Source organism: Mauremys reevesii, linkage group 19, assembly GCF_016161935.1.
Source record: "Mauremys reevesii isolate NIE-2019 linkage group 19, ASM1616193v1, whole genome shotgun sequence".
In the NCBI taxonomy this organism is placed as follows: domain Eukaryota; kingdom Metazoa; phylum Chordata; order Testudines; family Geoemydidae; genus Mauremys; species Mauremys reevesii.
This window is the reverse complement of record NC_052641.1, coordinates 7400085-7427890: the sequence shown is the minus strand read 5'-3', so window position 1 is coordinate 7427890 and position 27806 is coordinate 7400085. Positions and strand designations below refer to the sequence as shown.

General features: G+C 47.4%; 1 protein-coding gene across 1 annotated transcript; it reads left to right on the top strand.

The window, feature by feature from the left end:
* Nucleotides 1-103: 103 nt before the first annotated feature.
* LOC120386898 (ectonucleoside triphosphate diphosphohydrolase 2-like) lies at nt 104-27434 on the top strand. Its single transcript, XM_039506902.1, has 9 exons — nt 104-255; nt 6881-6998; nt 12823-12973; nt 14136-14295; nt 17464-17691; nt 19869-20141; nt 21466-21561; nt 23289-23423; nt 24397-27434. The coding sequence occupies exons 1-9, from the start codon at nt 145-147 to the stop codon at nt 24613-24615; spliced, it is 1491 nt and encodes a 496-aa protein (XP_039362836.1). The 5' UTR covers nt 104-144; the 3' UTR covers nt 24616-27434.
* The last annotated feature ends 372 nt before the right edge of the window (nt 27435-27806 follow it).

The following is a 27806-nucleotide window of genomic DNA, read 5'->3' as shown; positions in this document are numbered from 1 at the left end:
GGCTTGAGCTGTGTTGAAAGCCAACATCTGGCTCCACCTTCTCCCCTCCCCCCCGCCCCTCCGAAGGCTGCAAATAACTTTCAGACAGTCTCTGTGCTCGCTGCTCCACAGCTTCCTCTTTTGCTAAGCAGGAAAAGGAGCCTGATGTCTTGGCGTGAGCTTCTTCCCCCTTCCCTGGTGATTTTAGCTGGGCTGATTGGGATCCTGCTGCTTTGTGTCACCACTAAAGATGTGCAGAACCCCCCCAGGTGCAAGGTAAGGAATGGCTGTCAGAGGTGGGCTTACCCTGGCATATGGCGTGCTAGATGTGCCAGGGGGAATATTGACATCAGCAAGCACTGATGTCACTGCCTAATGTGGTCGACGTGTGAAAGGGAGCCTGTCCTTTTACTTTGGGCTTGACTTGCATCTGTTGCAGCATTGTCTCTAAATCCATTAACTGCCTTGTTTTATGCTGTTAAACACACTGTACCAGTAAGTAAATTAACTTAGTGGCAAAATTCAGGGGTGCCTGCCCTCTTTCTTCAAAGGGCCATAAGCAGAAAGCTTGTTCTCTGGCGTATGGCTCCTTGAAGCTGCAACAAGCACTAATAACAGTGAACTTCCTTTTTCTACAATATCTTTACTGCTCTGACATTCCAGGGTGCAGTCCAGGCCAATGAGGGGTTGTCACTCCTGCCCTGCAACCTGGGGTGCCTCACAATGCTTTGCTGCTGTGGCTCCCAACCTGGGCTCCTCACAAACAGCCTGCTGGTTACACCCTGCGTGTCTGCATAAAGCCACAGCCCTGGGCCAGCAACTCTGATCCCAGCAGCCTGTCAGCAAACTCCAGCCATGCTCTGGCTTCCAACAGCCTGGGTTACCACTTGTAGGGTGACCCCAACATACTCCCCCCAAAAGGGTCTTCTACACTGTCCAGCCCACTCCTGGATAGTTCAGATATGTTAGGTCTCTTGCCCCTCTAAGGGGCTCAATATACAATAGTTTGCTACCTTAAATGGAGTTACCCACAGTCACAACACTGGATGAGTTTTGATTTAAAGAATAAAACAAGTTAGGTTTTCAATGAGTAGAAGCATAAGGCATTCAAGTCAGAAATGGTTACAAGGGAAATAAAGATAAAATGCTTTCTAGTACTAAACGTAGCAAACTAGACTTGGTTGAAGGTCAAGTCCCTTACAAGATGTTTCCAGTAACATTGCTGACCAAACTCAGTCCAGGATTCTCTCCCAAAGGCTGTTTCTTGTGTCATCTTATCTGAAAAAGGAGAGAGATGGATAGGGAGAGAGAACTTGGGGTGTGTTTGCCACTCACTTTCATAGTCCAGTCCCTCTTTGAAATGCATTTTCCTGAGAGTTACCCCTAGATAAAGTTCATTCCTGCAGTCGGAGTCTGGTGAGAAAAGTTCCATGCTGTTTGCTAAGAGGCAGATCTGTTTGTTCCTGTCCCCCTTCCTTGCCAAAGATCTGTCCTTGAGAAACAGATTTATCCAGACTTGTCTGGTAAATATACTTCAGACCTAATTTCATCTTATGTGTATTACTTTACATATAATATTACTGCCCACATTTCATCATGATATTATTGACCAGTGAGTTGTTAGTTTTCAAATGCTATCTTACAAGGCATATTTTGTACAAAGATTATTACAATGGTGTGTAGGTTGTGAATACAGGGGTGCATTTGGCTATGACTGCTAACTGCCTGGGCTCTCCCTATAACAGCATTATAAGGAAACGTACAGGTATTGTGCTCCAGTGACCTCTAATTTGACATATGAAGAAAGTTTGGACAGGATATGAAAATACTTTGCATTTGCTCCATCTTTGGTTGTAGCCAGGAGTAAAGCCATCTAAATAGTGGAAAAAATGTTTGAGCATTCATTTGAACTCCCCAACTGCTGTTCAGTTTGACCATGATCTCTTGCTATAAGGACCTCCACAGTTGAAGGCCCTACACTTTCCTATTCCGAGTTCAACCTTGCTCACATCCATTGAAGCATTCCCCACTGAATGTGACTGTATCCAGGGGCGGCTCCAGGCACCAGCGCAGCAAGCGTGTGCCAAGGGTGGCAAGCCGCGGGGGCAGCAGTCAGGTGGCCTTCGGCAGCACGCCTGCGGGAGGTCCGCCAGTCCCGTGGCTTTGGCGGCGGGTACGCTGAAGATGGGGGACCGGCGGACCTCCTGCAGGCAAGTCGCCGAAAGCCGCCTGACTCCCATGCTTGGGGCAGCAAAATACATAGAGCCGCCCCTGCCTGTATCAATGGGTGGCAGAGTTTTGTTTTGTTTTGTTTTTCCCCCCCGCCAGATAGTCTAGCCTTTGCTCATTAGGCAGGACTTGAAAAATCTACTCATCCATGAAGAGTAGGAAGCTTTCTCCAGACAAGTGCTATCAACTTTTGCAGAATCAATGTTCTCATTTTAAAAAAAAGTTTCTAGCTGTTATGTTTGTATGTATGTATGTTTGTAAAGATGAGCTTATAAATGTGAACAGAGTGTAATTAGGGAAGCAAAGCCTTGCCTGAGTCTGAAGAACGACGGCTCCAGTGTGTCTGCTGCTGCTCAGAGCTTTCCCAAGGTTAAATGCATGAAAAATGACCACTTTTGTCCCTTTTCACTTGGCTATTTAGAACCCTGCAGGTAGCTGTGAAACTGATCAGAATCAGGTCAGTTTCATTCTGCCCATGCTTAGGATAGCTCTGGCCAGCAGCTGTGAGGCTGAAACTATTCACAGAGTGGAGGTTGAGTCAAAAATAAAGACTGAGGGTGGGAAAGAGATTTCCTCTTTGCACCAGCTGAAAAGCAAAGGGAGGGTTAGATTAATAGTGATCCCACACCTGTACGCACACCCTCATAGCATTCAACACACACCCATTGGGGGAAACAGACAAAACTCTTCCTAGCAGCAGAGGTGATGGAGATGAGGATGGCTTAATAGTGATCGGGTATTTGTTTGCCAGAGATAAGAAAGAGCCCAAAGCAGGGTCAGCACCTGACAGGAATTTCAGCACAATCCCCTTTTCCAGCAGCTGGGGGAGGAGAGAGTTGGCTTCACCCCTGGACTTTGCCTTGGGACAGCATCTCTTGTCATGCCCTTTAGCTAGTGGGTTTAGTCCTCTGACTATTAGATGTCTGGTAAGTATGAATGAATGGGGATGAAGGATGGATGTGCAGAGCTGGATGTGTGGACTGGTGAGAGCACGTGCTCCGCTATTAGCAGTTTAGTCAAAGCAAGCCCTTATATGGCTGGGGAGCCAGCTAGTAGCTGCTGCTCTGGGCAATTATTATCGTGTGAAAGTGGGATATACATGCTGTAACAACCTTGTGTTGTCACCTTGCTACTCAGTGTGGCCTCAGAACATCACCATGACAGCAGGGGATGGAATTCAGATCCCTCTGCCTCGAGGACAGAGCCCTGCCTGTTGACAATGAACCGTTAGCAGCTCAGGGCTTCTGGCTAGAGCTGATGGGGGGGGGGGGGGACCTTTTCATAAAATGTTGGAAAATACCGATCTGTGAACACCGAAACTTCTTGGGGGAAATGGCCAGATCTGATGAAACTTTTTTGGGGAAGTTTCTCAGGTCTAGGATGGGAGGGAGGGAGGGAGTCCTCCCATCACAGCCAATAACCTGGTGTGGAAGGGCACACATCAGGGATGTGGGTGACCCTTGAGTCCTCCACATCACAGGAAGTGTCCTCCGCACCAGGCTATTGGCTATTCTGGGGTCGGTGTCGCTTGTTGGTTTTTCATGACCATCTTGAAAAGTCTTGGTTTCATCCCAGTGCGGTATAGGAAACTTTTGAAAGTGATTTCCTGCACAGATTGAGTAGGGGGCATACCATGTAGTTATGAAACAGTCTTGTGTGACTTTTACCGGCAAGCGTTCGCTATGATCGCTGGGAGAGCAGCGATTGGAATAATACTTCTACAGCGTCTGTCATCCTAAGCCTCTTACAAATGCTACTAACAGCTTTCTAACTAGGGCTGGGGGAACTACTCACAGCAGATTTTGAGTCAGATTTAGCCCGTCATTGTATTTGTGGCTTGTCTGCAAGTAGAGTGCCATTTCCATGAATCTGTTCATTCAGAAATTATCCTGGACCCAATTCTGATTTACAGCAAGGCCAGTTCACAGTGTAAATGGAGACCTTAAAGTAACTGTAAATCTATCTCCCTTTAATGACTTAAGCAGTGGAGAGTGACCTTAGTGTAAACAAGGGTCAGGCCCTCAGTGAGCTTTATATGCAAACAGAATTAAGCCTGTGGCTTGCTGGCAAATGGTTTAGTGGCGATTACTTTGAGCCAGTGGTTCTCAAACTTTTGTACTAGTGACCCCTTTCACATAGCAAGCCTCTGAGTCTGACCCCCCCTTTGTAAATTAAAACCACTTTTTAGTATATTTAACACTATTATAAATGCTGGAGGCAAAGTAGGTCAGGGGGTGGGGGGGTTGCGAGCTTGTCAGCCCCCACCCATGAAATAACCTTGTGACCCCCTGAAGGATCCTGACCCCAGTTTGAGAACCCCTGTTTTGAACATTCCAAATTCACATTTTGGACTTGGAAGTTGGGACTTTAAAGGGGCCGACAGGATTTAGGCACCCGACATATCAACTTTCAATAGGAGCTGGGTGACCAAATCCCATAGGATTCTAAAAATTCCCACCTGAGCATTTTTGAATGGGCGTGTTGTTCAGGTCATGTTGCTCCCCAGTTAGATGAGAATCAGGACTGCTAGTGCAAATGCTCACTGTTACGAATTTGAAACTTTCTGGGATTATTTGGTGGCATTTGCTTGCCCTAAAACATGGTTCAGGAACATCCTTCCCAGTGAATTTGTTTGCTTTTTGCAGTTACCCTGAGGCAAGCACAAGGATCAAAGACTGTTCACATGAGCTTGTGTGAAATTTCAGCTGGTCAGGAATTTTCTTGCAGTACTTGCAAAGTTTTAATTATAATCATAAAGCACTGTGCACAACTCAGCCCTCCTTACTGAGTAACCCTACAATAACAAACCAAAGTGCAGGTTTGATAGAGATAAAACATTCCTGGGAAGGAAGGTGGAGGCAGATCTGATTTTTATGCTTCCATGGGATTATTGCAAATTTCTGAGGGAGGCAGGGGTGGGATAGGGCCTGAAAACAACTATGATAGTGACATTTACAAGGCCAGTTGGTGCATTAGGCAAACCACATCTAATAGACACCCCCTCATTGTGTTTATAAGATGTATTTCTTCACATGTAGAGCTCCTCCCCTTGCTGCCTGCTCTTGTGATTTTTAGCACAACTCTCTGCTGTTTGGCATTTTTCTTAAAGCCCCAGCTCCTGGAATCACAGAAACATGTGAGCCTCTCAGCTTTCATTAAAAATAAAGCTAAGTTTCTAGCCTTCAGTGTTGTAGAGAAGCTTCAAAACATGACCCGAGTGAAACGGAAAGGCCCTGAAACCAGAACGAAAAGATTAAAAAAAAAAAAGAGGTTGTTTTATCTCATGATTTAAGCCAATCTCCTAGATTTCTTTGCGGTTGGAGTCCTGATTCTGAAATGGTTGTATAGCACCAACACCTCTGGGTGGTTTGTTGGCAGCAGGGATTGGGACTGGGACTTCTAGATCTTAATGCTTCTTGTCTGAGCTAAAAGCCCTGTCTCTGGGCTTGTCTACACTGGCAATTTACAGCGCTGCAACTTTCTCGCTTGGGGGAAGGGGGGAACGTGAACCCCCCCCCCAAGTTTCATCACTGTGAAGCACCCATGTAGACAGTGTTCCCTGTTCCCGGCCAATGGGAACTGCGGGGGCGGTGCACGCAGGTGAGGGCAGCGTGCGGAGATCCCCTGCCCTCCCCCAGACGTAGGGATGTGCCAGCCACTTCCGGGAGCAGCGTGGGCCAGGCCAGGCACGGAGCCTGCCTTACCCCCACTGTGCCACCAGACTGTTAATGGCCGATCTCCCGATTTGACTGCAGGAGCCTCTGGGAGATCAAGCCCAATTCCAGGAGACTCCCAGTCAAACCGGGAGGGTTGGCAACCCTAGACTCAGACTGAGATTGACTGTCAGAGGCTCAGCGATCGACCAGCAGACAGGGCCGCCCAGAGGATTCAGGGGGCCTGGGGCAGGGCTGGGTCTTCAGTGGCAATTCAGCAGCAGGTCCCTCTCGGAGGGAAGGACCCGCCACCGAATTGCTGCCGAAGAATGAAGCGGCGGCGATAGAGCAGCCTAAGTGCCACCGATCGCGGCTTTTTTTTTTTCCCACCGATTGCGGCACTTGTACTCACCGGGCGGCGCTGTGAGGCATCGGCAGCACTTCAGCGGCTGGTCCTTCACTTGCTCCGAGTCTTCTGCTGCACTGAAGGACCCGCCGCCGAAGACCCGGAGCGAGTGAAGGGCCCGCCACCAAAGTGCCGCTGAAAACCCGGAGCGGCTCGCGAGGCCCCTGTCGGGCCCGGGGCCTGGGGCAAATTGCCCCACTTGCCCCCGCCCCCGGATGGCCCTGCCAGCAGATCTCAATCTGCTGGCTGGCGACCACTGCCGTACATACACCATACAAGAATAAGTGCTAGCCGTGTTAGTCTGTATCAGCAAAAAACCCAAGGACTCCTCGTGGTGGTTTTTTTAACCATACAAGAATATTCAGGATCAGTAAGTCATTAGTTTTCCAAGGAGTTATTACATACAGATTATGAGATGAGGTCAATTGAACTGGTCAGGGCATCTGAAACTCATTTCCTGACACCAGGGATGCTCTTAGTGTCACAGTGGATTACACTTGGAGTTGACAATGCTGAGTATTTGTGCAGCCGAGCAACCCCTCAATAACAAACCAGTGCACAAATGCGTGTCTTCAGGGATGTATCTATTTATGACCTTTGTGTTGCTTTTCAGTACGGCATCGTGGTGGATGCTGGCCCGTCCCGCACTACCCTGTTCATATACCAGTGGTCAGCCAGCAAAGAGAACAGTACTGGGGTGATCAGTGAACATGGCTCCTGTGCTGTGCAAGGTAAGGTGGTGTTCTGCTGCTAATGTATGGACACTTGCATTGGATGACATTTCATTGCATAATCAATTTCCACCACAAAGTCTCTTGCAAACTCTGCATGAAAGAACTATGGGGTGCAAATAAATCCCCTACAAGCTAAAGACCCAGGCAGCTGTTTCTACTCCGCCTCATGACTGAAGCATCTGGTGGGAAATTAAGCGGAACTGCCTGTTCCATTAGATGGCACTAGCTGAAGCATATGAGAGGCCTGTATGTCTTGGGAGGAGTGGTATTGACTGTGTGTATGACATTGTCTCTTCACTGGGACCAACAGCTGGTGTCAGTGGCACTAGTCAGTGGTGTGCATTGACTGGTATGGGAACAATAAATATTGGGTTTGAATACAATTAAATAGCTCTCGCTATGCTACAACCCCTCCGAGGGGCTCTGTATCCATGGGAATCAGCTTGCAGGATCAGCACCTCATTTTTTGCAAGCTTCTCAGGCAAAGTACTATATATCATAAGCATCCTGATCTTTAGATACCAAAAACAATGCTGCCTGACCTTACTGAGTGGCCTCATAGATAGATCACTTGTCAGCCAAAGATCTCAAAACTCTTTGCAAAAATAGGTAAGCATTTTGCCCCCACTTTACAGATGGGGGAAACTGAGGCACACAGCGAGGAAGGGACCTGCTGAAGGTGTCAGTGAATCAGCGGCAGAGCCAGGAATACTAAATCTCCAGCCGGATGCATTTTCCATTAGCACCTACTGAGAGCTATTAGTTCTTGTATCCACTTTTGGCAAGAGCACATCTTTCATGTACAGCAAAATCAGGTTTCTAGCCTTTTTGACTGCAAAGAAGGCTTCTACGTATCATCTTAACTGAGCCATGCAGAAAACTGCCTCTAGCTAGACCACAGAAGCAACCAAGGTGTGAAATTCCACCTCTCTCACAGCTGATTTGGCAAAAGTGTGAGCTCTGCTCCCACCCCATCTCTCTTGATCTCAATAAAGTGTGAAATTTGTCCAGATCACAAGTACATCTATGTTCTTGTAAGGAGCATGACAGTCATCTGACCCACCTACAACGGACGCCACTGAATTGTGTACATGCAGCAATTTTTTTTCACCACGCAGCCACGTGCAGTCACTGAGCTTAAGATTTTGCATCTGCTTTGCTGCTGAACCATGTTTATCTCTGTGCATACTGGGAAAATCTGAACAGCTATCCCATTGTGCCCCAGCAGAGGCAGGAGTGCTGGGCAGACACCCTGACGCAGCACCATCAGCGTGTGGAGCAATGCACTCTGGGATACCTTACTGTATGAGGCAGCTGGGAAGGAGGAAGACTGGCCAAACCAGCTGTAGAGACATATGTCCCATCTACACACAAACAAGATACAGGCAAATAGCTGTGCGCCAGCATAGGCCATTGGCAGGGGGAAACACATGGTTCTCTGGTTATGGATGGCAGGTCTACTCTACAGACTTCTGCCTGCATAGCTAGGCCAGTCAGAGATGTGCTGTGCTGACAGAAGCCCCTAGTGTAGACGCTGTTATACCAGAAAAATTGCATTTTCCAGTATAGCTAGTTTTGCTCCGGGTATGTTTGTGGTTTTACTCTACTGGCACTGCCATATGAGCAGTGCTTTGCCATATACAGGCTTTCCTATGCCAGTAAAGCACTCCTGGAGCAGGCATAACCGGTGAGTATGAAGGACAGGGCTAGTGGTTAGGGAATGGGAGAAGTGGATTGAAATCTCTGCTCTGCCACAAGCCAGTGACCTTGGGCAAGTCATTTAGCCTATCTGTGCCTTAGTTCCCCCTCTAGACAATGGAGATAATAGCCCTGGCCTGCCTTACGGGCTATTGTAAAGGTAAATATATCAAAGGCTGTGAGGTGCTGCTCAGATACTATGGCAGTAGGGTAAGTACCGAAGGTATTAGATAAATGGTGTGATCTGTGAACACAAACTATGTTCAGATCCATCTGTGCCACTAATTGCTTACAAAATGGGTCAAAATTGTAACGTAGACGGACCTAAAACTGACTCCTCTGTGGATGACTTTTCATATCAAATGAAGACACTTTTTTTCTAACTGCTCCTCCTGGGATTTGAAAATCCAGCTAAGATTCTTCTGCTTCTTAACACTGTCACCTGTGGGAAAAGATTCTACGATTCAAACAGTATTTAGCTGGCAATTCTATTGGTGATGTACAGGGCGCACTAGAATCCACCTCATTCTCCCATAGCTGCATTGATTCTAGGGGCTAACAGTAGGACTGAAAACTTGTGAGTAAAGCAAGCAGATTTGATTATAGACAAACAGAAAGTCACATTATTATATGGAGTAGCAGTTGCCACTCCGTATTTGCAGTGAATTTCCATTATAAACCTGAAGTTTGGTCCCCCTATGAAATCCGTAAGCAACTGTTTATTGGATTAAAAATGTAGATTAGGTTTTAGGGCTAGATAAATCATTTCTATCAAATTTGAAGTTAATTGAGAAAGGAGTACCTGAATTATAATATCTTAGCAATGGAAATATTTAAGTGTCCAGAAAATCTAACATTTTTATACGACACTTTGTAGAAAAGAAAAATTGGAAAGGGGAGAATGTAGTTTACTGCATTCATCTTCTCAAGATCTAATGTATAGAACTAAAGATTAGTTGATTACATTTTAACTATGATCTGCCTAGGATTGCTTTATGCTGTTACCAGTAGCGTTCACCAAAGTTCTTCTTTTTCTGGTCCCAAATTCAACAAGTCTGTTATGAGATGATGGGAACTACGCAGCAGTTCAAGACAGTGCTCTGACTGCTTGGAATTATCAATGACAATGCTGGATTTGTGAAGGACCTGAGTTCTGGGACACACCCATCCACTGAAACTTGCTAGAAAGAATGTATTAACTACCTTAAACCTCTAAGCCTGGTGAATACACTGAGGAAGCTACTAATCAGCTAAGAGATGGGCAGGGCCGGTGCGAGGATGTTTCACGCCCTAGGTGAAACTTCCACCTTGCGCCCTCCTCCATCCCCGAGCCCCTGCCCTGAGGCACCCGCCCCCCCTGCGGCAGCTTAGGGGCACGCCCCTAAGCTGATTGGCGCCGCAAGCCTGGGAGGCGGGAGAAGTGAAGCAGCCACAGCGTGCTCGGGGAGGAGGTGGGGCAGGGGTGAGCTGGGGTGGGGAGTTCCCCTGTGTGCCGCCCCCCCCTTACTTGCTGCAGGCGGCCCTCCCCGCCCCCCCCCGCCCCAGCTCCCTCTGCCTAAATGCCGGTGGTGACCGGGGCAACCGAAGATCCAGCTGCCACGGTCGCTGCCGAAGAAAATGCCGCCCCCCAAATCCTAGCGCCCTAGGCGACAGCCTAGGTCGCCTAAATGGTTGCACCGGCCCTGGAGACGGGAACTCATATGGACCCCGATTCAGGAAAGCACTTAAACTCAGACACAAGAACTGGAACTAATTAATAAAGAACTGGAATTAATTTGCAAACTAGATACCATCAGATTAGGCCTGAATAAAGATTAGGAGTGGTGGGTCATTACAAAACATAAACTTAATTTCCCCAATACTAATTTCTCCTTACTGTTACTCACACCTCCTTGTCAACTGTCTGTAATGGGCCACTCTCTTACCACTTCAAAAGTTATTTTCCTTCCGTTGGTATCTTGCTGTTAATTGATTTATCTCATTAGACTGACCTCACACTTGGTAAAACACCTCCCATCCTTTCATGTATTTACCTGCTCCTGTATTTTTTTACTTCATACGTCTGACGAAGTGGGTTCTAGCCCACGAAAGCTTATGCCCAAATAAATGTGTTAGTTTCTAAGGTGCCACAAGGATGCCTCTTTTTTTTTACACAAGAACTAATGACTTTCAGTAAGTCTGAGTCCCACAATAGTTAGTCTTGTCTTGGCTATTGTCAAAATGTGCTAATGGAACATGCATCAGGCTGGAGACTGAGTCCCCGGCCCTGCTGCTGACTCACTGTGACAAATCATCTGACCCAGTTACAACCTCCGCAGTTGAATTGTGTCCATACAACTTTTTTTTTCACCACACAGCCATGTGCTGTCACTGAGCTTCAGCTTTGGCATCTGCTTTGCTGCTGAATCATGTTGATCTCAGTGCACACTGGGAAAAGCTGAACAGCTGAACTTCAAGCACATACTTGCCTGAATTGGGGCCATGCTTAGATTGACTTCAGTGGGCATATGTCAGGTCCCATATGACAATCCATTGTTCCAGCTAGTACTGTATAACTCTAAACAATGTACACCATATTATCCATAACAATATATTAGTTATTTCTCTGTTTAGGCCTGTGTGGCGTTGGATAGTCATGTTAAATTGAGTGGGATATTTGTAGCTCTGTCTGTTTAATTATAAAGTATTTTGTTTAAAAATATTTTAATAAAAAGGCTATGAAATAAAAAGTTTGGCAGAAACCACGACTAATTCTGGTTATTTCAGCGTTGCCGGCCCCACACATTCAAAAATCATGAGTTGGGCCCAAAAAATCATGCAATTTTTAAAAATAACTTCTGAATTATTTTTGTCTTCTGCTGTTATAACCTTTCAGGGTCATATTTGCAAGCTTTTCTCCACAACCATGTGGGCCAAAATCTTATTATTTTTTTTAACCAATGAAAGCTGAGATCATCAGATAATCACATGCCTCCAGGAGCTGGGGATTTGTGATAAAATCACGAGAGTTGGCAACACTGTTTGTAGCATTGACAGGGCCTAAGAGGAAGAAGCACCGGGCAAGGAGCTTGTCTTCTAGCTGTTGTATAAAATGCTGTGCATGCTAATGGTGCTTTACAAACTGCAATTATATCTGAATGGGAGTTTGAGTTTTGAACAATAAACTGAGCTCAGCAGGAGAAGATACGTTTTCTCATGAGGTCTTAAAACAGAACAAGCATCTTGAGTGTTTAGTGCAAGTGACCACAATCCAGACAGTGGACAGATCGCTTGGCTATTCTGAAAAAAAATCCAGTTTCAGAGCCCCATGAATCTTGCTGTAGCAGTGTCCTTGTGCGTGCACTGACAACTTCCTCTGGCCTCCTAGACAGAGCCTTCCTGTGCTGTGGCTGAGAGCAGCCACAATGATTGTGTAGAAACCTCCCTGTGAACAGGAAGAAATGACTTCAGAAGGAAGCTGACAGCCTCAGCTCAGTTTGCTGCGTCCTTTCCCACTTATCACTCTCAGATCTCTCATGTGGGTCTTTTATGCTGATTTATATAGTTTGGTAGATACCCTAAACGTGCATCTGTTGGTTTAATTACGTGCACTGTGTTATATTTACATGCATTCACTTTGTATCTCTGTCCCCTAAAGCATCATGTGTTAGCCATTATTAGAGGCAGGATTCTGGTCTGATTTTATCAGAAACCATGATGGGGGATGGTCATGCCTAGTGGTCAGATTCATGGCAGTTGGGTCTAAGGGTTAAAGCCAGCATCAGGAGTCCAGAGCAGGGTTGGAGCAAGGATGAAGAAGGACTAGGAACAGGGCAGGGGCAGACTAAGGCTTGGGGAGTCTGTTGCCACTAGCAGGCTGAAGAGGCCTGAAATGATATTGAGCAGAGTCAGCTGCTGTTCCACCAGTGAGGTGCTTATACCAGCCTTGAATGTCACCAGACCAGTCTCTGGCTTGTGGTTTGGCTGCGGCCTAGCCCAGGTGACTCATCGCCTTACGGATCTGCTGTAGCAAATCCTAAACTGTGCACAGAACTGTGTACACCTTGAAAGGCGCATGTATTGCTGTGGCTAATGGCTCCCCCACCCTGTCGTAATATTTCTTATGTTTCTTTTGGGTCCTTAGGTCCTGGAATCTCCAACTACTCCGGATCCCCGGGGGAAGCTGGGAACAGCTTAAAGCCGTGCCTCGGCCAGGCAATGAAGGAAATCCCTGAGGAACAGCATGACCAAACCCCTATCTATTTGGGAGCAACTGCTGGCACGAGGCTGCTGAAGTGAGTCAAGATTTCAGCTACCCATGTGCCGATGGCGGATTGGGTGTGAACAACCATTTTATAAACTAGCCTCCCCATCATGGGCGCCAGGTGAAGCTTCCTGCTTGCTGCTCTCAGCCCCCCCATGGCCCCGGCTGGAGTGGGGGAGGGAGGCTGAGAGCTCGACCCCTCCCCTCACTTGGTCCTGGACAGGACGGGGGGAAGGGGGGGAGAGCTCAGTTGGCGCCATGGGAGGGGGTGGGGGGGTCTGAGAGCTCAGCCCGAGCCGGGACCGCGCTGGAGCTCCAAGCCTGGAGCCCCTCCCCCGTTCCGCCCCTTCCGCCTGCAGCCCTGCACATGGTCCCATCCCATTCTGCCCCTTCCCCCGTGGCCCTGCCCCCATTCCGCCCACAGCCCCGCCCCTGTTCTCCCCGAGGCTCTGCCTGGTTAGCTCCTCTTTCTCCCCACCCCCACCCCCCAGCTGTGGTCCTGAGACTGGAAAAGGGAGAGCTCCTCCAACCTTGGGGCCATGGCAGGGGAGATTCTTCTGGGGGCCCCAAATCCGCCCCTGCCTCTCCCCACGATGGTATGAGGTTTGGGGAGGTTTAGCCTCCCCTAGCCTCCGTTATACTCTGCCCATGCTCCCCATCTCTGTTCATCCCTGACTACACTGGCCAGGTAAACCATCTGAGGTACTTAGGTGGCCCCCATTCTCGAAGCGCATCACAGTCTAACCTATTTATCCTCCCAGTGGCCCTGAGAGGGAGGGGAGTGCTGCTGTCCCCGTTTCACAGGGGAGGAGTGGAGGCACTGCTCCTCAGAGGTATTTAGGAGTCTAAGTCCCATGGACTGACTAGCTCACGGCCACACAGGCAGTCTGTGGTAGGGCAGGGAATTGGATCTGGAGCTCCCAATTTTCAGCCTCATGCCCTAACCACTGGACCTTGCGTCCTCTCTAAGACCTTATGCTTTGCTTCCCAAGGGCACAGCCTGTGTGTGCTCCTCTCCAGCCACGTGACCCAGCTGGTGATTAGTGCAATTGATTGGTGCCGTATTATAACTTGCACGGTGTTATTCCCCAAAATGAGCAACATGCCAGAAGCATTGAGGCTCTTGTCGCTCAGGATTATTCTTGGGGGGGGGGCCTTTAACAACTAATGTGCTTCTTCTCTTTTTCACCCAGCCTCATCAGTCCCACTGTGTCAGATACTCTGCTTGCCGCTGTAACCGCCACGCTGAAGTCGTACCCCTTTGACTTTCAGGGGGCAGAAATCCTGTCCAGTCAAAACGAGGGGGTGTTTGGCTGGGTCACTGTTAACTATCTTCTGGAGAACTTCATCAAGGTAAAGGCTGTAGGGTTGGCTTAGGACACCTGTAGGATTCTCCGCTCCATCACACAGGGTGATTCCACTGACTTCACTGGTGCTACGGCAGCATAGCAGAGAGAAGAACAGGGCTGAAGGAGTAAATAGGAACCAAGTGGAGATAGTGACGGGACCATTAGGGTTCTGCCTGTATGGGGCTTCCAACAGAGTTTTGAAACACTTCTTAAACACTTAGTTATGGCCAGTCTATATTTGTCTGGCCAGTGTGGAGGGAGTCAAACTGTTACTGTTGGGTTAATAGAACAGCTGTCTTAGGACAGGGTTCTACAGATGTGCACCAAAACTCCCCAAGGCTTCAAGGAAAATTTGTCCAGGTTTTAAAGAAGTTTGTGATTCTTAGTAAACCTGGCCCAAGACTTAAGGGGTGTTGAAAACAAAAAAACAAGATGACCCCCTCAGTCTTGCAGCTCTAGTGCAGATGGTAACTACCACCAACTTGCCTCACTGTTGTTCCAGGTTGGTGGGTCACTTGGTTCTGTTCAGTTACCTCTCAGGACTTGCCAAAGACAGCGAACAGAATTCATATCCTTTTGCTCCAGTATCATAGGCCCCTAGCATGTCATCTCAGGTAAAATCTCCTTTAGTATTGGGGCTGTGAACCGTTCTGACTTTGGCTAGTAGAGGGCAGCATTGTGCATGCCTTCATGCACCCTCACTCTGTCATGCACTAGCCTGTTCATTAGTTTCCTTCTCTCCATTCCAAGGATGTACGGATTAAACAGAACACTGCCTTCCCAAACTGGCAGTGTCGTACAAGGGAAGGGCTCATTATTCCAGGCGCTTGCTGGCTACAGTCCATAAACCCTTCATTTATTTTATTTGTGGAAAGCCACTTTATAAAAGTCACATCTGGGAGTCTGGTCACACTGACCCCAAAGCAGTTAAGATCGTCCTACATGTCAGACTAATGCCCGTACAATAGAGTCCCCCAAAAAGGTCTTATTATACCACGCTGTAGAATGCAGTGAGACTACCTGAAAGTAGGCACAGTAATTAACAAGATTCGTAGTGCCATTCAGAACAGCAGCTCCTGTTTTGACTGTACATGTCCTTGCCTTTTCGTGTGGCCCCTTTCTATCACTAACATCGGCCCCAGTCAAATCTGCCTGTGCAGGAAGCAGTGGGGTATGAGAACTGAGTCTACAGGTTGCTCCTGAAGGGAGCTCTCCCCATGGAATTGAAGTACTTGAACTTTGGTGGGGCTAGGAGGAGAGTGCTGTGTAGTCATCGAACTACTGGTCTCTCAGGGAATTAGCTCGATTCCAGCTCCGGAGCACCCTCTGCAGGCCAGTGATCCACCTGCCTTCTGGCCCCCGTGTCCCTCCCTGGACCCCGGTGCCCTTTTAACTGGGGTGCTGATCCCTGGCAGTACCCCACCAATCTGGGTCTTCACTCCCTGGGGAACCCCCAACCCACTACCCCCACTTCGCCTCAGAATATGGCTACTGCCAGTCACCATCTAGCCCCCGTTCACTGGGGCAGACTGCAGTATCAGCCACTCATCACTGGCAAGGAGGGTTTGGACCTGCTGCCTTGGCCTATGCCTGGGCTGCCCTCTGCAACCCCTAGTACCCTTTGGCCTTCTGCTAGGCCACAGCCTGGGGCTTTCCAGGCTGGAGTTCCCCAGCTCCTCTGCCTTTCCCCAGCCCTGCTCCACTCAGGTACTTTGTCTTTAGCTCCTTGCAGCCAGGCCCTTCTCCCTCTACAAACAGAGAGAGAATCAGTTTGCTCCTGGCTTCCCTGGCCTTCTCATAAGGCCCTGTTGCTCAGTGTGGGGCGTGGCCCCAGCTGCAGGCACTTCCCCCAATCAGCCAGGGTTTTACCTTGCTCAGCCCAGCCCTCTTCTGGGCTGTTTTTACCCCTTCAGGGCAGGAGCGGGGGTCCATCCTGCTCCACCTCTGTAGAGAGAAATGGTGTAAGAAATCGCTGCTTACTGACCAGTGCCTTTAAACATAGGTGAGATTCTGCTGTTCTCAGTGCTCGTGTCTGCAATGATTGTTGTTAAATGATTGGAGCTAGTCCAGTGCTGTAGCCGGAGTCACCTATGCAGCAACTAATGCGGTTCTTAAATGAGTACACTATTCAGTGAATCACAGTGAGAGTTTGAGAGGGGTAGCCGTGTTAGTCTGTATCAGTAAAAACAACGAGGAGACCTTGTGGCACCTTAGAGACTAACAAATTTATTTGGGCATAAACTTTCATGGGCTAAAACCCACTTCATCAGATGCATGGAGTGAAAAATACAGTAAGCAGTATATATATCACAGCACATGAACAGATGGGAGTTGCCTTACCAAGTCGGGGGTCAGTGCTAATGAGGCCAATTCAATCTAGGTGGACGTCGCCCATTCCCAACAGTTGACAAGAAGATGTGAGTATCAATAGAGGGAGACTTACTTTTTGTAGTGACCCAGTCGCTCAGTGCGAGTTATTATAGCTTTCGGAATGTAGTTCTCATGTATATTAGTCCAGGGATATTTTTATCCAGTATTTGCTCAGGTCAAAAAATGATCCAGTCTTTAAGAACCCGGCGGCAGTCTCTGACTCAGTGACCTCCTGCATGTGATTGGCAGAGCCTGTCCATACACAGCATACACCTTTTCCCTCCTTCTGTATTTACCGTCCATTTATCTCAAACACACGAGATCCAACCCATAAACAAAACTGCTCCTAGAACCTAAGTGATGCTACCAGTTTGTACTCCCCTGGCTGCAGGTTCACTCCACAGTGTGGCAGCCATTCAGTGTCAAGACCTCAGACTCCTAGATGCCCTGCTTGGGGTTAAAGGTTGTGCCCATTTTCCAGGGGAAAGTTGATTTTGCTAGATGTGCAAAAAGGCTTTGGAAAATTCCCTGGGTGATGGTTTATCATGTTAATGTGGGTACGGCCTATTATTATTGTTATTTAAACAGAAATAGCAGCAAGAAAGAATATCAGTAGTTTGCTGCTGAGATTTGATGATGGGGAGAAGTGGCAGGGGCTGGATTGGCAGTGGCCGGTGCCCCCGATGGTGGCAGGGGCAGTGTTGCATTTCCAGTTCCTCCCCATTCATTCCTCCAGAGCATCTGAACTCAGATACTTGTCAGGTGTACGAAAAATCTACCTCTCTGGTTCCCTTCTGTCTAGTATGGCTGGATTGGGCGGTGGAGCCACTCCAGGAAGGGAACAGTTGGAGTCATGACCATAGGAGGAGCCTCAACCCGGATCACTTTCAAGATCAAAGAAAGGAGCACAGATCCCAAGAATGAAGTGACACTGTGGCTGTACGGGCAAGAACACAGGGTCTGCACCCACCACTTCCTGTGCTATGGCACAGACCAGCTCCACAAGAGGCTGCTGTTGAAAGCCATACAGGTGAGTGCAGTGTGCTCATGTGCTTCATGGCTGCTTCAGACCTATAATGTTAAATGCCTTAAGTTTTATAGTCAATGCACATACATAGTTGGGTAACATCAGACACCCTCTCTCATGCAGGAGCTTGCCTACAAGTACACAAGCATAGAGCCTGCATCACAAGCACTGTTTATACTAGTGTGCAAAGAATGTGTGTCTGTGGCATGAACACAGGCATATACTTAGGCTTGGGTTAGATTTTCATTGTTAAATGTTGATTTCTCCGCACCCACACAAACCGACGAAAAAATATTTCCATCAATGATTGTTGAAACGTACGGATAGGGAAAGTAAGAAAAACGCTCCTTAAGAACTTGTGAGGGTTTGATTGAAGGATATTTACTTTGTCTATTTTGATGTGATGTTGGCAGTTTGTATTTTAAACAGCTATAAAGCTTTAACTTTTTTGAATCTCAACATCTACTGCCACTAAATCATTGTCTGCCCCCGCACAATTTCCTGCAACTGAAAATTGAAATAAATAAAAATAGGAAAAAATGCTTAAAAATAAACATCAGTATTCTCCATCAAAATTATATATAAAAATTGAATTCTGCCAAGTCTACATCTACTTCCTGGCTGCTGAGCAATAGGTGTACTGCATGCGTGGCCAGGTGGACACTGTGTACCATATGTGTGCGTAACACACACAGAGGTTAAAAGCCGCTCTGTTGCACCTCCCTATGAGGAACTGCCCTTGCTTTAGACCCCTCTGCCCCACTTGTGTTATGGTAGAGTCATGGGGATCATAAACACTAGCTCTTGAATCAGAGGGGTCGTCGTGTTAGTCTGGGTCTGTAAAAAGCAGCAAAGAGTCCTGTGGCACCTTATAGACTAACAGACGTATTGGAGCATGAGCTTTCGTGGGTGAATACTCACTTTGTCAGATGCATGTGGTGGAAATTTCCAGAGGCAGGTATAAATATGCAGGCCAGAATCAGTCTAGAGATAACGAGGTTAGTTCAATCAGGGAGGATGAGGCCCTCTTCTAGAAGCTGAGGTGTGAAAACCAAAGGAGGAGAAACTGGTTTTGTAGTTGGCTAGCGATTCATAGTCTTTGTTTTAATCCTGAGCTGATGGTGTCAAATTTGCAGATGAACTGGAGCTCAGCAGTTTCTCTTTGAAGTCTGGTCCTGAAGTTTTTTTGCTGCAGGATGGCTACCTTTAAATCTGCTATTATGTGTCCAGGGAGGTTGAAGGGTTCTCCTACAGGTTTTTGTATATAGCCATTCAAGGGCTCATCAGGAAATGAAGCTTCCAGCCCAAAATGCTAGTTCTAGGTATGGTCTACCCATTACCAGAGCATCTGAGCAGCGCCTCACAATCTTTAATGTATTTATCCTCAAAACACTGCTGTGAGAGAAGGCAGTGCCATTCTCCCCATCGAACAGCTAGGGGACTGAGGCACTAGGAGACTAAGTGAAATGCCCAGATGTTTGTGGCAGAGCAACAATTGAACTCGTCTCCCACAGCTCCGGCTAGTGGTCTAACCACTGGACTGTTCTTCCTTTTGATTCATGCTAGAGAATCAATGTGATGAGAGCTACAGCAGAGTGATTAACCAAATTCCCAGCAGTGTCTCCCCAGTCTCAGAGGGATGAGAAGAGTTTGGGCGCGGGGCTCTCTTATCTTTAGGGCTGGACTGGACTGGTAGATGGAACATTCATCCCAAACTCAGATGGCCTGTTCTTGAAATTTTGATAAAAGTCTGACCTGTGAAAATCCTTTAGCTTCCCTGCATGTCTGCTTTGGGCTGGGAAGGGGAAGGTCAGAGGAGCAGTATTTCTGGTCTGACAAGAAGGACCAGGAAACTTACAAGGGGCATGTTCTCTAAATTCCTACCACAAGTCCCGATTCTGTAAGGTGCCAAACACTTGCAGCTCCCACTGAAAACATGCAGTACCATGCAGGTTTAAGCCCCGACTTTGCTGAGGGTTAGAGAGTTTGGATGAGAATCTGAATGGCAGGGGGTTGGTTTATGCAAAGCTTTTAAAATCCGCCTTTTCTGTTATAACCCTGGTATGCTGAAACCAAACTCTCCTTAGTTTCATTGTATTTTGTCTTTATTTGAAAAGTCCTGTTCAGACTCCAGCACTGCCTTTCACGCTCTGTGCTCCTGATTTATCCACTCCCTCTAGGACCACGGCTATGTGAGAGATGTGTCTAATCCCTGCTGGCCTCTCTCCTATTCCCGGGAGGTTCGGTTCGGTTCTGTGCATGATGGGCCCTGCACTGGAAGTAACGGCTCTTTAAGGACACCTACCTGTGAAGATGTGTTTCACGTAACTGGCTCCAGCAACTCTTCTGCCTGCAGGAAACTCATGGGAAGTTTGTTTGACTCCTCCTTGTTCTGCGGCTTCTCACAGTGTTCCCCAAATGGAGTTTTCCAGCCCAACATAACCAGATTTCAGGTAAGTTCTCCATTACATTAAGGTGTGCTTTACGCATGGAGTTCTTAAGAGATATACCCAGCTCAACAGCTAATAAACATTGTAAGATTGATGAGTATGTATTAGTGCTCTGTCCTCTGCTGGGTGGAATTGGAATTGCTCTGGGTAGTATTGCAGCACTGCTCTCTACTGGATGGGAATGAGACTTGTTCTACGGTGTGTCATGGGCCCTACACTAATAATAGCAACAGATTTATTTTTAAATTTATTTATTTATTTATTAGCTAAAGTGGTAGGGGTCTCCTGTCAAGCCAAGAGGATCTGATGTGTACTGCTTCTTTGAGGTTCCAAATAGTGATAGCTTTCTGGTTAGTGACAACTCCCAAGTGTCTCCGTGGGCATGGGTTTAATGAACCGGGTGTCAGCCTGGGTTACTCATTAGACCTCTAAGCTTCAAATGCTATGATGGAACAGAGGCTTAGGCTGTCTGAGCCTGCAGTGAAGTACCAGGGTGCCGTGTTTCTGGAGGCGCTGTCCTTCTTATATCTGCTTATTCTTCAGGTGGAAGCTACAGATCCCCTGGCACTTTCTAAACATAATGTAGGGAATTACTTTGATGTTCTGTCCAACATCCCCTCTCTGAACCACAGGTTCTAGTGTCCAGAGTTATGTGGGAGCCAGGAGTGAACATACGACTGCTGCAGATATTGTACCGCTGGTACCTCACTCCCCTGTCTGCAAAGAGCGCTTGGAAAGTTTGAGCGTGAAAGGTGCTAGATGAGACCAGACTCTCTGCTGGGTGCTGGTCTGTGTCTAGTGGCTGCAGCCACATCTTTGCCGTACAAGCTACAAGGGAAAGTAATTCAGCTTAGTAGCTGGAGGATCAGTTTAACTAGTTACCCTACTCCTGGCCCAGGGAGCCTCCATCAGACCCTTGGTGCAGGGGGTGGGGGGACCTGCCGGAGGCATTTCGAGGCGAGCAGTGAGAGGGGCTGGGAAGAGGTGTGGCCAGGATGGTTCTGCATCCCAATTATTCGCTGCTGCTGCAAGCCCCAGCTGGGAGTCTGGTGCTGAGGAGCTCAAGGGCTGCCCTAATCTGTGCTAAAGGCCAGAAAAGCAGCTTCCCAGAGACATTTCTATTGTTTGCCCCTTTGGTCAGTAACCAGGTGTAACGAATTCTGCATGATCTCCTGGTGCGTGTCATGGAGACATACAGCTACCAAACACAGACGTGTTGGGAGAGCATCCTGGGAACATGCCCCATGCGCCCTCACGCCGCTGCCTCGCTTGAGTCATTCTACAAATGGGCAGAATTTTCCAATGAGTATTTTTGCTGCTGTCCTAGGTGATTTCCGAGGCTCTGGATCTTGTGACGAAGATGACGCCCTCTACCGACCTGGGCCAGGCAGTCGACTCATTCTGTGGGCTGTCTATGGAAGAGGTGACTGTGAGCCAACCCACTTGTACCATGGGGATAAGTGAGGCAGGCAACGCTTTCAGGCAAAACCCAACTCAGACCTTCGGTTCTCCTGAAAGCGCTGCGAGCAGGCGACCCCAGCCAAGGGGAGCTTGAGGTTCTCCTGGGTGTTGGGTTAAGATCTAGCCCATTTCCAAAGCCTTGGGACTTTCAAGAAATGGGGTCCAGTGAATGCAAAAATACTCTAGACCCAGACTTGCTCCACACCCTCAGTGGGCCAGATTGGGGTGTTTGTTAGTGGGGCTGAGCAGAGGGACTCCACTGGGTAACTGAGAAGCAAGCCCAGCTTATCTGTTATTTGGCTGTTTTGTTTGATGCTCGTGTCCGTATGAGCTATTCTTGTCTCCATGGATGCAGGCAGGGACTGTTCTGCCTCTTCATCTATACAGCACATGCGGCAGTCACCTGCCCATACATGGTACTGTTGGAATGGGTATAATAATCTAATGGGTGAGCCTTTCCTTGTACGCTTTGTAAAGCATGGCACAAGCCCCTGCTTCATCTTAAGGCAGAATGAGAGAGAAGGTACTAGGAGCAGACACACTCTGCAACCTCCTCGGTGACCAGGGTGTTTCCAGCTTCTGACAACAGCTGAATGTAACAAATCCTGCTTGGTCTTGCTGGGCCAGATTTCCAAGGGCTGAACATCCACAGTCAGGGTCAGGCTTTCCAAGGAGCTCCGCACCCAACTTCCGCACAACATGCTGAGCTCTTCTCAAAATCTGGCCATGACTGTCAGTGCTTGAGCCTTTCTGAAAATTCCAGCCATTGTGCGGATCCTCCTGGTAGAAATATTTCCACCTCATTGCTGACACCAAGGAGATGTGGCCTGACTGGTTGGGTGGTTCAAACTGGCTGGAGGTGCCATCTAGCTGTGGATGGGACTTATCTTCAGGGGGTGCACACAGGCTCTTTTTATACCATATGTTTGGGACGTCCCTGGGAGATCCCAGGTTATAAAAAACTCCAAATCTCCGCAAATGTCAAACGTTGTCCAATCTAAATTTGCCTGTTTGTATTTTTCATTTTTCATCACTGCTTTGTGGTTGTTCTGTGGCTTCCTAAGACTGCTCAGCATTGGACAATAGGTATATTGTGCCGAACAAATACGGTCCCTGACTTTGATATAATCTGTACAGTGTTATGCAGAAGAGAGAGATCATCCATGGGAGCTGTGATCAAAGCCCCTCTCCCTCGGTTTCTCATTTAATCAAGTGCTGCTTCCTTTGTATTAAGGAGTAGACAGGGGATGCTCACTGGCCCTCCTGTATTTTACATACTTATGTCTTCTTTCCATACAAAACTATCTTCATCCCATGTTTTCTCCCATGTGGAGCACCCCATGACGTGAGGCCCTTCAACACCCAGGGGGCCCATGGAGATCCTTCCATGGGGAATTCAAGAGATTTTTCTTTGAAAAGACAAACAAAAATGAAATTTTAAAGTGATTTGGATGAAGGAGGGTCTCTCCCTTCCCTGAGGGTGAAATAAAAGTCTCCAGTTTAGCAGGCTGAAAGAAGCATTCACTTCATAGCCATAAATAAGATGCTTGAGAACATTCCTGAGCATTGCTGCAATTCAGCAACCGGTGGCACAGAGCAACAAGGGCTGGATTTTACCATATTAGGAGCATTCAGAAATGCAGTTAGTGACTATTTACTTGTCTAACTTCTTTTGCAAATGCTGTTAAGCTGAGCAAGAGGTTCCAGATGAGACCAGACAGTCTTGCTGATCACTGTTCCGTATCCACGTTCATTTACTATCTAAGTACAAGGGGATTCCTGTTTGACTTGGACAGCTCTGGCCAGATTACATTTCAGGAGAAGGTCAGTAATATAGTATGTGATGCTTTAGATAACAGATGTGTCTGTGGGGAGGTAGCTAATAGTGCCTGGGAGGGATATGTCCTATCCCATAATCATTTTTGTGATATCTTACATGGATGCTGTCATTTCTGGCTGGCAGCAGTTCCTCCCAGGAAAAGGTGATGGGGCGGAGGGTGGGGAAATAGTTTGGATAAAATAAGAAAAGAGTCCAAACATGCAGAACCTGAGCTATGCAGCTATACCCCAGTGCCATATTTTTATAAAATAAAGTCACTAGTCTGACAAGCAGGACCGTCAACTAAGCCACAGAAAGATTATCATCTGTGTCAGTCACTGTTGTGAAACTTGACAGACCTCACGAATGAACGGGTCAAAATTCCAACCCTAACGTCGAGCAACTAGTGCTCTGTTAGAATGCAGTGTGTCATGGGGCGCAGGACACCGTTGCAGGTGGTGGATCAGGAAAGGTGGCCAGGAGAGAATTTAAAACGAAGGGCAAAAGGACATCCTTGTGATTTTCTGAGTTGAGAGATGGGCCTGAGCCAAAAAAATCCCGAGCCGTCTGGTTTTTGAATGCCTTGCAAAGTTTGGGAGTGTTCACATCTGGAGAGCTAGTGTGGTCTGTTACTGAGCCGGGGGCCAGCAGTGAAATTTGGGTTCAGATTCTGAACCATCTAGGGGTCAGGGGTGATTGGTTGGACATGTCTTTAAAAAAAAAAAGTCACACCTCTGCCCTTCCTGCCTTTGGCCAGGACTGGAAGCAGAAATGCCCTTCAGAAACTAGTAATCTCCTGAGAAAGCCTGGTCTATTGAGCCTTCTAACCCAATTTTGAGACCAAAGAAACTTCGATAAAATTAACTAAGCTTTGGGTCTGGGCACTGAGAGATCTGTTTGAGCCTCCAGCCCTAGGCTTCACCTGTCACTAGTCACCTGCCATGAACCCAATCTTACTCTGTTGTTTTGTTTCATTAGGTTGGTAGCATATCAGCTGGCTGGTCTCTTGGGTACATGCTGAATCTGACCAACACCATCCCAGAGGATAAGCCGAGGTCCCTGAAAGCGATTGAATATGGGATCTGGCCCTTGCTCTTTATCCTCTTTGTCCTAATGCTCACTGGCTCTTTCACACGCATCGCCTACCGAGTGATGGCTAAGGACAACGGACAGGACCGCATCTTGGAAGAACTTTGACTGTTGTCCCAGGGCTTGCCAGCGCTCAGAAGAGGCGATTACAGGACAGAGAGAATGAGAGCACACAGTGGAGTGTCTGGCCTAGGAGACGCTGCAGAGCTGTTGCATAGGTGTCAGAAAAAGCTCTTTAGTGTTTAATTCTTTTCATCCAACCACTTCTCCAAGAGGCAAACAGCCAGATGGGGCTTCCAGAGTTCGGTACGGCGTTCAGCCAATTGGGCCTCCCCACCAAGCCAGACAGGCTGTAAACATGTCGCTTACACTGATGCCATAGAAAGTGCCTGGTAACAGGTCCTGAATGCTGGGTACATGCTGGTAGCTGTTTTCTGTGGCGCTGAGAAGGTAGATCCCAGTGGAAGAGATTCGGGTTTCAATCACTCCTAGAGGTACTCTGGGGTATCTTCCTGGCTGTCAGTTACTCTGGATTTGCACTTTGGTGGCTGATAGCAGAATCAATTGGAAATCTGGCCTTGCGCTCTTTTGAAACTCTGGTCCACAGAGACCACAATCAGTAGCTTTTACAGGAAAAATGGGTTTCCGAACAAGCCTCAAAGCAACACGGCACACTGATACAACAACTGTCATCACAATGGAGCCAGGACAGTCCTGTCAGTGCTAGAAGGGCAGAGTGAAAATATGATCAGACTGTGAAGAATTTGTTGTAAAAGGTGCTGTTCCTGCCTGGAAGAGCAGACCCTATATCCACTGATTGGGAATTGAATATCCTTAAAATTCAGCTGTAATGTAACTGCCAGTTCACTGTCATGTTCCACTTATGAAGGTAGCTTTCCAACCCTGGTAGTAATTATATGATTGTTTCAGCATCTGAGTTTTAACAAAGAAAATATCCATGCTCGTTTTCCTGCCAGCCTCACTCTTTCTTGCTAATGATCTCTTTCTGGCTTTGGTGGTGGTATGACGTGTACTGGGTAGCGCCTGGAGGTTCCAGTCAATATCAGGGCCTCACTGTACTAGCACTGTGAAAACACAGAGTCAGCCCATCCCAAATTTCTTGCAATCTAAGTACACAAGAGAGACAAAGGGTGGGAAGGGAAACTGAGGCACAGAAGGTGACGTGACTTGCCCCAAATCACACATCCAGTCAGTGGCAGAGCCAAGAATAGAAGCCAGATCTTCCGATTTCCAGTCCAATGACCTATCTATTAGACTAGGATTAAAGTTAAGCAGTTAGTTTATATTCCAACATCCACATTTCCTTTGGAGGGCTGCAGTGATACCTGAGCACTTCTAGTATGGCGTGCTACTCCAGCATTCCTGGAACGTGGGGCTTCTGGGAATGATATCACATCACTAGCCAATCATTGTCTCTGCTGTTTTACCATCATTCTTGGTACTAATCCTTCGTACAGTGACAGCAATCCGAGGAAGAGACGATGGTTCCCTAGGTCAGTGGTTCTCAACCAGGGGTTCACAGAGGTCTTCCGGGGATACATCAACTAATCTAGAGATTTGCCTAGTTTTACAATAGGCTACATGAAAAGCATTTGCAAAGTCAGTTCAAACTAAAATTTCATACAGTGACTTGTTTATACTGCTCTGTATGCTGTACACGAAAATGTAATACAATATTTATATTCCAGTTGATTTATTTTATAATTCTATGGTAAAAATGAGTCAGCAGTTTTCAGGAATTGACAGTTTTGTATTTTTATGTCTGAGTTTGTAAGCAAGGAGTTTTTAAGTGAGGTGAAACTTGTGGGTCCGCAAGACAAATCAGACTCCTGAGAGGGATACAGCAGCCTGGAAAGGTTGAGGCCGCTTCCCTCGGTAAAGCCACGGGTATTTTCAAACTCTTGTAAAAGAGCCCAGTGCTATTGAGGAAGTTGCTTGCAAAGAAATAGAAAGGATTAAATAAAATGAAATATAACCCTTCAACTAAAGAATTTAGGGTGTGATTTTTCAAAAATGACTTGGCCGGATTCTTACAGGTATGTAGGTGCCCGGGAGTTAGGTGTCTGAATACATTTAACAGTCAGGCCCTGAGTGATGTAGGGAAAACAAGCCCCAAAAGTTAAAAGCATGTGTGCTTCTCAGTCACTCAGGGTACGTCTACATGCAATAAAAAGCCCCGACACCGTGTCTCAGAGCCAGGGTCAGTTGTCACAAGCTCATGGGGCTCAGCGAGCAGGGCTAAAAATCACAGAGTAGATGTTGCACTTGGTCTGGAGCCTGAGCTCTGAGAGTCTCCCTCCTCACAGGGTTTCAGAGCCCAGGCTCCAGCACAACTCTGAACATCTACACTGCAGACTTTAGCCCCACAGCCCGAGCCCCATGAGCCCAAGTCAACTGATCTGGGCCAGCCCCGACCGTGCTGCAGGTCTTTTTTTTTGCAGTATAAACGGACCCTTTGGGTAACATTTTTTTAAAGGTGCTAAGTGACATAGGGGCCTAAGCCTCATCTTCTAAAGGGATTTAGGTACTTAGGAGGCTAGAGGCCATTGACTTTTGAAAATGGGTCTTAGGCTCCTCAGACACTTTTGAAAATCCCACCCATAATGTTGTTCATAACTGTACGTTACAGCAAGGCAGTTCAAACATTTCTGGGGCCGCTCATGCTGGTCTGAAGCCTCCAGGTGGAGCGTGGGGGAGGACAGGCCTGGGGGCACAGTGAAAGCTGAAGTAGGAACCTTCAGTTTGCCTTTTTTTTTTGGTTTTGTTTGAGCTGCACGTCTAAGTATAACTTTAATAAGTGGTTCTAATGGACAATCTGTGCTAGTCTCAGCCAGGCCTTGTGAACAAGAAGAGCTCTGTGTAGCTCAGAAGCTTGTCCCTTTCACTAACCGAAGGCAATAAAAGATATTCCCTCACTCACATTGTGTCTCTCATTTTCTGGGACCAATACAGCTACACCAACACTGCACAGAACGTTTGTAAAAATCCTTGAACTTTAAGACACTTTTTGGTCTGACACTTCCCCCAGCTGACTTGCACAATGTTTCATTGTTCTATATTGCCCTGGGGGTAAACAGCGCAATCATATTCCAGCAGGTATTCGGTCCACCCATACCCTTCCTCCAGCTGTTGTGAACACAGAGAGGCTTCCTTTCGTAAACTAGGCAGATTAATATTTATGAGTCCCTCAGTGCCTCCCTCTCTCTCTGTCCTACTAAATCTATTTTTGCCTTCTAGCGTTAAGTGGAAGGGAAGGAACTTGGGTAGTAGCCAGTGCT

Bases quoted from the DNA above. Each gene is read 5' to 3' on its own strand.
- LOC120386898 (XM_039506902.1), top strand. From the start codon at position 145: ATGTCTTGGCGTGAGCTTCTTCCCCCTTCCCTGGTGATTTTAGCTGGG. The intron at 6,999-12,822 runs GTAAGGTGGTGT...TTGGGTCCTTAG, and splicing joins TGGCTCCTGTGCTGTGCAAG to GTCCTGGAATCTCCAACTAC. The intron at 14,296-17,463 runs GTAAAGGCTGTA...CCTTCTGTCTAG, and splicing joins TTCTGGAGAACTTCATCAAG to TATGGCTGGATTGGGCGGTG.